Source organism: Rhinolophus sinicus, linkage group LG02 (genome assembly GCF_036562045.2).
Source record: "Rhinolophus sinicus isolate RSC01 linkage group LG02, ASM3656204v1, whole genome shotgun sequence".
Taxonomy (NCBI): domain Eukaryota; kingdom Metazoa; phylum Chordata; class Mammalia; order Chiroptera; family Rhinolophidae; genus Rhinolophus; species Rhinolophus sinicus.
The window spans coordinates 3,984,206-3,997,585 of NC_133752.1; the positions used below are offsets into that span (position 1 = coordinate 3,984,206).

Sequence of the window (13,380 nt, forward strand, 5' to 3'; positions counted from 1 at the left end):
CCCCTCATCGCCATGGAGCGCCGGCCGTCTTCGTCCCAGGTTGGTAGTAGATGAAGAAGGTGAAGGAGGGCGTGGGAGTCTTTATTTAAGAACACCTTTCTCTTTGGAAGGTCCATACACTTCCACTTTCACCTCTGTGGCCAAACTTAGCCTCACCTAGATGCAAGGGGCTTGGGGATGCAGTCCTTCCCCTGAGTGCGCGATACACGGCGGGTCCTAGCAAATCCTGGTGTGGCACTTGACTGGTGTCCTAGGGTGGCCACAAATGACCACAGACTCAGTGGCTTAAAACACCAGGAACTTATTCCTTCACAGTTCTGGAGGCTGGACGTCCGAAATCACGGGGTAGACAGGACCATGTGCCCTCTGAAGGCTGCAGGGAGGAAGCCTTGCTGCCTCTTGCAGCTTCTGGGGGTGGCTGGCAATCCCAGTGCTCCGCGCTTGTCTCTGTCTCCGCGTGGCTGGCTCCTCCCCTGGGTGTCTGTGTCTTGTCCTCTTCTGATAAGGACACCGTTCAGTGGGTCTGGGGCCCACCCTCATCTGGAATGACCTTAACTTACATCGTAATCACATCTGTAAAGACCCTATTTCCCAAGGAGAGCACTTTCTGATTTTCCTGTGGGCACAAAATTTTGGGGGATACTTCACCGGCTACAGGTATCAAGGAGGAGCGTGGGAATGGATGTGGGGGAGCAGCCTCTGCTTCCTTCTTTGATTCCCCAAGCTTGGCGGTGAAGAGGAGCTCACAAAATTATTCACAAACTGGCGGGCGTGCTGGGAGCCACTGCTGAACTAAGGCTGTCACTGAGATGAATCTCCTGGTGGTGTGACTGCAGAAAGTGACGAGATTCTGTGCCTGTGGGCAGAGGGCACAGGGAGAGTTTTGGGGAGGCCGACCCGAGTTTGAATCATGGTTCTACTGCTAACTAGGGCACGGGCGGCTTCTCCTCTCTGGGCCTCAAGCTTGTGTATGAACAGGTAAATAATATCTGCTTTGAGGGTCTTTGAAGACTGAGAGCGACAGCATGTGTCTCTAGTACAAATGTCGTTCTGAGCTCACACTAGCATGTAAGAGACATGAGAGCCATCGTCCAGTTCACGTTCTTTCTCCAAGTCTGCGTCAGTTGGGATCTTTTGGTTGCAAATGAGGAAATTCCACCTCACATCAGCTTGACCCGTGAGAGTCTGTGGGCTCTCCTCGTAAGTGAGGATTTGCTTCAGGTGCAGCGTCACTGGCACTAACGATGTCACCTAGGACCCAGATTTCTTGGGCTCTGCGCTCCTCATGCTGTATCATTCCCGGGCTCTGGGCTCTCCCGGTGTGCTGGTGAGATGCCACTCCTGTGCCAGACCCCATATCCTCACACAACACAGTCCAGAGGCAGCGAGATTCTCTTTCTTAGCTCCTAAGGAGAAACAGGACAGTTCTAGCAATACCCTCTTCAGGCCATTGGTTCTGATTGGGTCATGTCCCCATCCCTGAACCAATTACTGTCAGGAGGTGGGGACATGCAGGTGATGTGAGCCAATCAGGGTCTGCCCTGGGAACTTGGAGTGGTTTCAGCCCCACCCCTCTCCTAAACCACATGCTGAGCCTGGGAATGTGGGAGAAGGGAAATGGGTGCAGCCAGGCAACTGAGGAATGCTCGCTCACACACTCAGGTGGTGTGTTTTGGGGGAGTGTGGGAAGCTCAGTGTCAGAGAGCTGTGCTTCATCAGGATCCTGAGGGCCGGGCAGGATCCCTAGGAGCCCAGTCTGGGGGCCAGACACAAATTCAACAACTAGTGAGGGTGCATGCTGTTAGCTGTAGGAGCTTGGCAAGTCTCCTAACCTCCGGACTCTGGCTGGAGAAATGTAACAATCTAAAAATGTTGGCTGCAGTATATATTCCTCATTGTCCACCCGTTCCTGGACGCAGTCTCTGATAGTGGAGAATGTTTTCTAGGAACCTTTGCCATGTGACGGGGTGTAAGCCCTCTGTTCACTACTGGGATAAGTGGGGAATTGTTGCTCTTGTAGGTTGAAAATCTGGGATCCCAGAGATGTGTTGCTTGCAGTGCTGCTGCTTTTCTGTGGGAGGGGCTAGCAAAATGCAGTGGTGGGCACTGCACTTCTGGGCTCTAGTGCAAAGCCAGAAGTGTGCCGCCGGGGTGCTGAGGAGGACAGACTGGGACCCTCTTAACTTGCGACGCCCCCCAGCTGGCTCCACTGATTCTTCTCTTTTTCTCCTAGCAGCACTCACTCTCTGATCTACTACAGTGTTGACTTATTTATGTTTCTGTCTACCTCCCCCTCTAGAACAGAGGCTTGCGGGGCAGGAGCCCTGATCTGTTTTGCTTACCTATATTTGCTAGCACCCATTGATGGCTCTCGGCTCAGTATTTGTTGAGTTAATGAAAGCATGTTTGAATGGTTGGAATTAATGAACTCCTTCACTTAACCCTTCTTGCTTCTGGCAGCCATGTTTTCTGCAGCCCTAAGGATTCTTCCCCACAGTGGGGATCTCTCCCTACTCACGCAGGGCACCTGGCCAAAGCGGAAGCTGCTGGCTGACCGCCACCAGGGGGCGCAGCGGGCACACTCTGCAGTTGCTTAGGAGAAACTGGGCTAGGCACACCTTGGCTGGAGACCCAGGAGATTGTCCCTGCGGTTGGAGACGTGAAGGGAAGGGGCACATTCTGTTTTCTTCCAAAGAAAGGAGCCCTCGAGAGCTTGTCAGAACAGCAGGGTTTTGTTTTAAAAATCTCCTAGTCTGGATTTGGGGGTTACCATTTCCCCCTCCTTGTATAATCTCAATCATACGAGGTGTGATCACAAAATATGGTGAATGTTTTAAACAAAAAAAACTTATTACAGTAAAAGACACATTGCCATTAATCCCCCTCAAAGTACTTCTCTCTTTGAACACATTTATCCCATCGTTTTTGCCACTTTCTGAAGCAGTTTTGGAAGTCTTTTTTCATGAGTGTCTTTATTTCATCCTCCATCATGACAACGCTCCGTGTCACACATCGCTTCTGGTAAGGCATTTTCTGTCAAATAAAAACATTGCAGTGTGTCCTTATCCACCTTATGCACTGGATCTGGCACCCTGCGACTTCTGGCTCTTCCCCAAAGTCAAAATGATTCAGGACATCGAGGCAGCCACGACAGCGCAACTAAAGACACTAATGAAAGAGGACTTCCAGAACTGCTTCAGAAAGTGGCAAGAACGATGGGATAAGTGTGTTCAAAGTGAGGGGGGGTGGTATTTTGAGGGGATTAATGGCAATGTGTCTTTTACTGTAATAAATTTTTTTTGTTTAAATAGTCACCATATTTTTTTAATCACATCGCATATTTATCAGCTTTTTACATAAAATAAAATGTAAATTTTATTTACGTAAAATAGTCTTCTGTTAACCAGGATCTAAAATAGAGTAATGGTGACAACTAAATTGGTGGCATGCTTATAAGATGCCAGGCTCTATGCTGAATTCTTTCTGTGGTTGATCCAAATCTCCCCACAATTGGACAGACAGGGTAGGCTCTAGAGTGTTCTCAGTATCCCCACATCACAGATGCTGAGGTTGACTCAGAGAGGTGGCCCAACCCGGCCACAGTCACACAGCAGATGGGGTGGGGATTTGCACTCGCATCCGTCAGTTGCCAGCCCAGGAATCCTGTGCTGTGGCGGTTTGTGTCTGAATTTGTGGTGTATGATTCAAAGGCAGAGTTTCAGATTACAATGAACTTGAATCGATCCCACTTTGTGAGTGTGCTGAGTGTGAGGGGCACTTGTATTAGTTTGCCGGTGCTGCCTTAATAGGCTTCGTGGCATAAAACAACAGAAATGTATTCTCGCCCAGCTCTGGAGGCCACAAGTCCAAGATCAAGGTGGGGGCAGGGCCGGGCGCCCCTCAGGCTCTCAGGAAGCATCCTTCCTGCTGCTTCCAGCTTCCGGTGGCTGCTGGCCATCCGTGATGTACGTGGGCTGTGGCCTCATCGCTCCAGTCCCTGCCTCCACCTTCACGTGCTTTCTCCTTGTGTGTCTGTGTGTCTCTTCTCCTCTTGTAAGGACACTGGTCATCAGGCCCACCCTACTCCTGCAGGACCTCATCTTAACTAATTATATTTGCAACAACCCTGTTTCCCAATGAGGTTACAAGCTCAGGTTCCAGGAAGGACCTGGATTGCAGGGAGGGGAGGTGACACCCCAGTATACTGCCCTTTTTGGGGAGGTTTCCCAGCTGTTGGCTTTGTATCCAGAAAGGGTTGAAATCCAGTATATGGCCCAGGGCTGAAGCTTCTTCCCACTTGGTTTTCCCTAGGGAATGCTGGATAAGACTGAGCGGGGGCGTATGCGGAGGTTAGCATGTGGAGAGGGGGAGGGCCTTTGGAGTTCACAAGCAGCCAGTTGGTTCTGGGACGGTGTGGCTCTGGGGAGTACATTGAAGTGTCAGCTACATATGGGGGACTGAATGTGGTGGGCGAGGACGCCACTGCCTGGGGAAAGGAGACAGACGGGGAGGAGGGCCAAGCCTTGGACACTCCAGACTGTCATGGTGGCCACGGCAAGGCAGTCTGTAAAGAGGATGTAAACTGAGAAGGCATCGCAGAGGGCCGGACGGAGTGGGACAGGTTCAGGAAACAGGGAGTGGGTGACGACGGTGTCAGAGGCTGGGGAGAAGGAAGGAAGGCCGAAAATTGTCCAGTGGGTTTTGGGGCCAGGAAAGCATTAGAGACCTTAAGGAGATATTTTGATGGAGGGGTGGGGACTGTGACCAGACAGGAGGGGCTTGAGGAGTGACTGAGTGGGAAACAAGGAGAGTAGGCCACTCTGTGAAGAAGCTTAGCTGCGGGGAGGGGGGAGCCTGGACGGTCGGGATTTTATTACATTAAGGCGAAAGAGACATGACCATAGATACATTTCAAGAGTAAGTGTCTGGTTGACTCTATAGGTTCTTGAACCCATAGCTCCCTGCTCCTCTGTGCTCAGGGGACAATGACGGGAGCAGGGCCTGGGCCATGGACAGTGGTTTCTCTGTGTCCTGAGTTTGCTGAGTTCAGCTGACCTGGGTCCAGGAACTGCTTCACCTTTTGCTGGGCATAAGGCCAGCAAGTGAGAGAGTTCCCTGGTCACAAGCCCCCGTGATGGATTGCTTATTCTTTCTCTTTTTCAGATGGATGAGATCAAAGGGAAAGATCGTGTGATTCTGGCCCTGGAGAAGGAACTTGGCGTGCAGGCGGGTCAGACCCAGAAGCTGCTGCTTCAGAAGGAGGCTCTGGATGAGCAGCTGGTCCAGGTCAAGGAGGCTGAGCGGTACCACAGCAGTCCAAAGAGAGAGCTCCCGCCTGGCATCGGGGACATGGCGGAGCTCATGGGTGGCCAGGTGAGGCGCTCAGGCCAGCCTGGGGCTTCAGCGCTCACCCACCCCCCTTCCTTCTGCTGGTCGTTCTTCCAGTCAGCTTGCCTGCCTGCCTGCCTGCCACCCTCCCTCCCTTCCATCCATCTGCCCATCCTTCCTTCCCTCTCAGATCCCTTTCTCTCCAAATATGCTGACGTTCTCTATGAGCCAGACCCAGTGCGAGGCTCAGGGGATATAGAGGTGGACACCTGGCTGCCTCGCCTCCAGTGGTCTTGGAGCTCAGCTGAAATGAAAGCAATGAAGACATCCGTGCCAGGTATACAGTAAGAGTTCAGAAATCAGGGCAGGACATGAGTCCTGCAAGGTGACTGCCCCGATTCCCCAAAAATAAGACCTAGCCAGGCCATCAGCTCTAATGCGTCTTTTAGAGCAAAAATTAATATAAGACCAGGTCTTACATTATATAAGACCTGGTCTTATATAATATATAAGACCTGGTCTTACATTATATAAGACCTGGTCTTATATAATATATATTACGTAAGACTGGGTCTTACATTATGTTATATTATATCCAGTCTAATAAGACTGGGTCTTATATTAATTTTTGCTCCAAAAGATGCATTAGAGCTGATTGTCTGGCTAGGTCTTACTTTTGGGGAAACACGGTAGGAGCTTAGCCAGCAGGCAGGAGGCAACTTGGTACTTAACAGGCACAGAGCAGGCCGAAGCAGCATTCATTCACTCATTCATTCACTAAATATCTTAGTGTCTGTCATGCGTGCTATGTGCAGACACCGCGTGAGGTGCTGGCATTTCAGTGGTTAGCAAGGTGGACACTGCCTGCCCCTGAGGAATGTCCTAGCACATCTGTGATGGGCCTTCCTAAGGGATGCACAGTGGCCAGGGGCTGGAACGTGAGGGTCCCCAGAGATCACGTTCAGACGTTTGGGAGCCCTTGGCAGGTGAGAAGTCTTCCCGCAAGTCACCGGCAGGGCTGGAGGTGTCCGTATTATTTGACTTCCAGGAGCCCTAAGGAGGAGCTGGCTCACCCAGCACATCTGCAGACTTTCTGCGAAGGGTGCACGGAATGCTTTGAATCATTTACGCTTCTTCCAAGTACATTCGTATCTTGACTCTTTAGGATCAACATATGGACGAGCGAGATGTGCGGCGATTTCAACTAAAAATTGCTGAGCTGAATTCGGTGATTCGGAAGTTGGAAGACAGAAATACCCTCTTGGCAGATGAGAGGAATGAACTGGTAATCAGCCCCCAGAGACAGAGGGTGCCTTGGAGGGGGTGGTGTGAGGAAGCTGCCCTGGGGCCTCAAAACGTGCCTTAAACAGAAAGTTAACGCAGAGGCCTCTGTCTTTCTTTGCTTTGTGATTTCTTTCTGATTAAAATCCCAACACAGGCTCATTGAAGGAGCCTGTTACTGCGCTTTGCTTCTGCAGGAATTTATCCTGAGCAGACAATTGGAGAAGTTCAGTGTCAAGTATGGAGCAGATGTTCATTGCAGTGTTGTTTATAACAGCACCCAAGGCTGAAACAAAACTCAGTGTTGGGCAAAGTAATCACAGAACATTTATACAGCGATGTGTGCAGTCATTAGGAATGATGATACAGATTATATTTAACTGCCATGACATTGGTTCACTGTCAATTAAATGATAAGAGCAGTTTACAGAACAAAAATACTTGTCATCATCCTAGATATTGGAAGTTGCCTTAGGTTGTGTGATTCTGGATAATTTTTATTTTTTGCTTATCTATTTGCTTTTGCACAAAAGCTTACCTGTTTCTAAGTTTAAAAATAATGAACATGGATTTCTGCTTAAAAAATAAATCTCTAGTAAAAAATAGCAATTTCTTGAGAATATTTAAATTTTCTGGGTGAACAGCTAATCTAATTTTTGTGTAGTGGTAGTCAATTCATAAACTTCTTAACAAATGCCTCATAACATTTCTGTTTACTCTAAATTTTATTGTGAAAGTAAGTGTATCAATATGATATTTGAAAAATATGGGAGATGAACAGTGTTAAGTGTCACCTCTTCACAATTTTAACAGGATCAAAATAAATTAATTTCCTTCTAGTATTTTTAAAGGCATATTTTTATATAGCTATAATGAGACTGTACATTTAATATTATTTCTCCATTTTCACTTAAGTATTCATGAGCTAAAAAAAAAAATTCCTCATGAGCTGCATAATAGTTTTCTAAGTGGATTAGAAAGAAATTACAGGCTGCTTAAAACAATTCATACCACACTGAAGTGTTTAAAGTCAAAATCGATAAGCTTGCCACTGCTTCCATCTGAAAAGCACGCGGTAACTGCTGTCAACCTTTGAGGTGTTTCTCCCATGTTTTTAATGCTTATGTGAACATATCGACACCACAAGAGAGTTTTTGCGTTGTTTTTTGGTTACAAAATGGGAGCCCCCTCACTTCCCCCCCATTTTGTTCTGCAACTTGCTTTTTTCACTTGAGGTACCGGTTACAACACTCCCCTCAATGCGTAAAGGTCTCCCTTTGTCTTTTTAACGGCTGCATCGCACTCCGTTGTGTGGCCTTGCCACGGTTATTCAACCATTCCTATGCTGGTGGAAACTCAGGCTGTTTCAGGTTTCTTTGCTGTTATAAACAACGCCTCACAGAAGATCCATTCCTGTTTTTACTCACTTGAGCCGTTCTATTGGTGGGTAGATTTCGAGAGGTAGAATGTGTGGGTCAAAGGCACGCTTTATGTTTCAGCGGGCAGCATCAGAGTGTTTTGCCTTCACTTCCATCGCCTGGTGACTAAAAGCGGCCTCTGCACTAGTCCCTGTGTTCGATTCTCGGTTTTAGCACTTTCTGTGGGGTCTTGAGCGCATCGCCCACCTCCCCGGGGTCAGGTTCTCTGTCTGTGGAGATGGGGGTGGGGCCCCCCTCCCAGGGGTGTGGTGAGGCTTGAACGAGAGAGAAGGCCTGAAAGGACGTGCCACCATTTTAGCACATGGCTTGTGCTTGACACACACACTGGCTGTTTTTGTGGCTGTAGCGATGTTGATGGATAGTTGTTTCTAATTTTCATCCATTAAAATATTCCTGCGAAGACTGTTACTATGCATTTAATTTTCACAACAAGTCTATGAGGCAGGTCTAGCATCATTCCTGCTTTATAGGTGAGGAAGCTGAGGCCGAGAACTTGGCTGTGGTCATGTAGCTGGAGAATGCAGCATGGTAGGCTCCCCAGCCCCTGCTCCCTGTCACCCACTGCTGTCATTTCTTATGTCTGTTTCTCTGGGCTGGCCTCCACACAGCAGTCAGAGTGACGGATTGTTCTAGAAGGCAGACCAAGTACAGAGTGCTTCTCCTTCAAAGCTTTTAGGGGCCAGGGGTGGAAACCAAATGACAGCTCTCCGGTTCCCTATACCAGGTCTCCTCACACCCGCCCCTTCTCTGCCCATCACCCCACATTCTGTGTTCCCGCTGCACTGAGTGAAGCTGTGTGAACAAGCCCCGTTCTTGGCTGACCGGAACCTCTGGATGCTTGGTTCCCCTGCCCGGAATGCCCACTGGCCCTTGTCTCATTCTGTTCTTGCATCTGTTACTGTCTGTGCCCTCTTCCCACGTCTGTGAGATGGCACCCCTGTCATGTCACCCCTTTGACCTGGTCCCCAGCACTAAGCACAAGAGAGGCTCCCCTGATGCTGATCAGACGAGACAGACTGGAAGGTTACCCCGCCAGTCACAGGGGCTGTGCTCATAGCACTCGAGGAGCCCCCCGGGGCGTCATGCGCCTTATTTATCTCCGTACCCCAGCTCTGAGCCTGGCATGGAGTGGGGCCCAGGGGTTGTGTGTTATCTGAAGAGTGTTGAGATTTCTGAGGTCTGTACGCGAGGAGGAATGGTGACCAGGAGGAACTAGGTAGCTGGATTGACATTTATGCATGTGACCCATGACCTCTGGGGGTTATGCCCACAAGTGAAGGAAGTGTGGGCTAGTGGACACAGCACAGGCCACTTGTCAGTGGGCTGCCCTGTGGTAGATCTGTGGGCCTCCCACGTGGGGCTTCTCGCGCCTTAATCAGGCCCTTTGAGGCTCACATGGGGTACATGTCTGTGGGCCCTTTTGGTGTTTGCACCACCCAGGAAATGTGGTCCTAAGGGTGACAGCTCCAGCCCGAGGAAGGTGCAGGTTGGATCTCCGCTGGCCTCTGTGGTGTGGCAAGCCATTCATTGGGTCTTAAAGCTGCCCGGCCTTCTGTGTCTGTCATACTGCAGCTGAAACGCTCCCGTGAGACGGAGATCCAGCTGAAGCCCCTGGTGGAGAAGAACAAGCGAATGAACAAGAAGAACGAGGACCTTCTGCAGAGCATCCAGAGGATGGAGGAGAAAATCAAGAACCTCACGAGAGAGAACGTGGAAATGGTAAGCCGTCGGCCACCGGGGCCAGCCCGGAATTCTGGTCTGTCTGGGCTTCTCGAGCCCCTGGGCCTCTGCGTGCACGTTCTCGGGGCACAGCTCCTGCCACCTCCCCCAGGAATCTCAGGAGCTGTCTCATCCCACACCCATCCCTGCCGCTGTCACTTGTCTAGAAGTTAGGGTGCTTGGGCATCTGTGCCTGGAGGGAGAGTGCCAGGCAGTCAGACAGCAGGGTCTGTGCTTCAGCTCCTGTGCCAGTAGACTCAGCTCTCCTTATCTCTGCTCCTCAGTTTCTTCACCCATGAAATGGGAGAGAAAGTATCAGCGTTGCGGGGTTATCGAGAGGATGGAATGATAACAGCACAGATGGGCCTCACAGAAAGCCGGCTCTCGTGGAAGCTCAGTGTGTGATAGTGATGGTTTTTGCTCTAAGCGCTTCACATAAGGGATGTTCACATATTCCAACCACAATGATTGGTCTTTGTGATCAGGGCAGGTTTATAGAATAATCCGAGGTTCGTTGCCCAAAGTCTGTCAGTCATCCCCATTTCACAGCTGAGAAGACTGAGGCTCAGAGATGAACACCGTTCTCCCTGTAATCTAGCAGGCCCAGGACAAGTGTATAATTCCTGTGTGTGGCGTGCTTCCCTCTGCCAGCTTCCTTGTCTAGCTTGCTTTCAAGGCTGGGTTTGGAAGCCCACCTCCTGCCTCCAGTGCCTACCCAGCCCTTCCTCCCGGCAGTGGGCACCATCAGCCACGCCTCGGGCTTGGTTCTGGTGCATCTGTGCCCTTGCCCAGCTTGGGGCCTAGGTGGCTGTCATCCTTCCGTCCTGTACCCCACCGAGCCCACACTCCGTACCCTGATGCGCGCAGTGGGTCCTTAACAAACATAGTCAGATGAGCAGCCCCAGGGTGCTCTCTCTCTCTCCCTCTGGCTGCAGAAAGAAAAGCTGTCCTCACAGGCATCTCTGAAGCGACACACGTCCTTGAATGACCTCAGCCTGACAAGGGACGAGCAGGAAATCGAGTTCCTGAGGCTGCAAGTGCTGGAGCAGCAGCACGTCATCGACGATCTCTCACTGGTACGTCTGTGCTCAGTGACAGGCCTTGGTGTGACGCCAAGTGACAGGGTGTGAAGCGTGGCACCAGGCCTTCAGGGTGCCGCTGTGGAAGTGGGGCGGGTCTCACCCAGCTCATCCTGGTGACGGCACCTGCCCATTTCATTCTCCCAGAAAGCAGCCTCGACTTAAGGTAAATGGCCCCAGTGGTGCCTGGCAGCAGTTTCCATGGGTACTCTTTTCTCACATCGTCTCCCTGGTTTGCTGGCGCAAGAAGCAGCATCAGTGTTAAGAAGAGTCTTCTGGCATTTGCAGGGTGGGCATGATCTGGCCCTGAGAAGTCTGATTTTTTTTAGCTTGGTTATTGCAGACCATGAACTTGAGAACCTGAACCTATACTCAGACCAGAATTTGAAGGGCTTGCTGAGAGAGAGAGAGAGAGGGAGAGAGAGAGGTGGTGAGTGGTCCTTACGCAGGTGCAGTGTTATATCCAGACAAAGCTGCAGCTCGCTGTGGAAGAAGCCAGGGCACCAGTCGTAAGGGAGCCTCCACAGTGGGCCCCAGTGGGACCTTAGAAGCAAAGTGTGCGCTGCTTGCCTGGGAGGGAATGTTTCAGTTCCGTTCATGGGTCTTCAAAGAGTAGAAAAGCCAGTGGTCAAAATTCTGGAAAAGGATTTGAGCGTAATTGTCAAGTTCCCTTGGTTTGCCTAGCTCTTTATCTTCCCTCCCTCCTTCCCTTCCACCCACCCCGCCCTCCATTTATCTTCCCGTCAATTCATTCATCCACCCTCCATCTTCCCATCCTCCTGTCTTTCCTTCCATCCTTTCCAGCCATTTCTCCATCCCTCCGTCTTCTCCTCCCTGCCTCCCTCCATCCCTCCTTTCCTCCTCCTTCCTTCCTTCCATTCCTCCTTCCTTTCATCCATCTTTGCTTCATTGCACAATAGACTTGATGTAACATGAGATGAAAAAACACATTCAATAATATGATGACAAAGTCGAAAGAGGACTAACAAGCACATAAGATTAGAGAGAGTAAAGAGAGCAGCGTCAGTCAGGACCAGGAGGGACACATGGGTGGGACATAAGAGCTGACGCCAAGCACCATTTTGTCTCTGGGTTTCCTGGCAGCCAACGGGAAAAACAGGACTGTGTGGAAAGGAGAGAATTTGCTGGCTTTGTCTGAGGCCGAATGCTGCTCCTGCAGCTGCTGCTCTATAAACGCCATCCTGGTGACAACAGCCACCAGGCACCGGCAGTCGCTCGTTTCCTTCTTAGGGGGACACTGCAGGGCAGGTTCTAGCCTCACATGGCAAAGGAGGAACCTGAAATAAAGTGTCTCCTGGCAGGAGGAGGCCCCTGGGGATTGGGCCCCAGCTCCGTCTGAGCTCGAAGCCGCAGGCTTTCTCGCACTCTGCTGCGGTCCTGACCCAGCGGATGTCTGTTCAGCGCTGCCCAGGGCCTCCCGGCCTCCAGCCCCGAAGCAGACAGGCTGGAGTCTTACAGACCCGGCAGATCTTGGCATTTTCTCCACCCCCCGGGACAGTCCCAGGCCTGTTAAGGGCTGGAGTAGAGGATGCAGCTTGGTAGCTGTCGGTTCTGAGAAGCAGCTGTCACCTGGGTGTCAGAGCCTGGACTTACTAACCTATGCCAGGTGCCAGGTACAGACAGGGAGACATGGCAGCATGTAAGTCACGCCCCTCGAGAGCCAGCCGGCTTGGCTGGTATGACGTGAGGCGGCTGAAAATGCCAACAGTTGTGTTTCCTTCCAGGAGAGAGAACGGCTCTTGCGCTCCAAAAGACATCGCGGGAAAGGCCTGAAGCTGCCCAAGGTGAGCCTGCGTGGGGGCGGTGAGCCATCCGTGGCGGGGGGCCCTCAAGCAGATACGCTCACATTTCTGCATATTTGATGGTGGAAACCGATTTCTACCCTCTCGCAAAGCCACATAACTGATGGTGTGGGTCTGGTTATTGTAATTTATTCATGGAAACCTTACGGACGCATTCTGTATTTAGGCCTCAGGCGCTGCTCACCCAAAATTAAAACATAAATACTTAGACCTCCTGAAGGATTTAAAGGACACTCAGGCTTGGTTCTTAACATCTTATATCCTGGACTGAAAAATCGGGAGCTTTGGGCTTTTTTGGAACAAAGCAGAACTGTATTCTTTTTGGAAAATGTGGATTTATAGAGGTGGTATCCGAGTGTCCTGGCAGAGAGAGCAGCGCTGGGCTTGGAAAACTCAGGTGCCAACCAGGACCAAGCTGCAATGTAAAGCAGCAAACTAGGGCAGGTGTTAAAGAAAGGCTTGGTTTGCATTTAGCCCCATAAACATATTTTTCACTTCCACGAAGACGGCCTGCTCTGCTTTGCTTTGAACCGGACGCTCCTGGTTTATCTTTTGGTAGAGGTATGGTTAGAGAGAAGTACTTCTCTTGTCTAAAGACAACAGCCATGCAGATGTGACACTGAATGGCTATAGATATGTGGCCTCAGGGTCAGGCTGGCTGTAGGGAGTGGTGAGGCCTGTGGCTAACCAGGCCCCAAATACTAGTTGCTA

The 13,380-nt window shown here is 50.6% G+C and overlaps 1 protein-coding gene across 7 annotated transcripts in view; it reads left to right on the forward strand.

The window, feature by feature from the left end:
- The window catches only part of JAKMIP1 (janus kinase and microtubule interacting protein 1), a 102,477-nt gene that overhangs the window by 50,036 nt on the left and 39,061 nt on the right, over positions 1–13,380 (forward strand). For all 7 annotated transcript variants that reach the window (XM_019748183.2, XM_019748185.2, XM_019748182.2 and 4 more), the window contains exons 4-8: positions 5,164–5,373; positions 6,494–6,613; positions 9,621–9,767; positions 10,703–10,843; positions 12,592–12,651. In XM_019748183.2, coding sequence (XP_019603742.2) covers positions 5,164–5,373; positions 6,494–6,613; positions 9,621–9,767; positions 10,703–10,843; positions 12,592–12,651 — 678 coding nt within the window. The remainder of the gene's footprint in view (positions 1–5,163; positions 5,374–6,493; positions 6,614–9,620; positions 9,768–10,702; positions 10,844–12,591; positions 12,652–13,380) is intronic.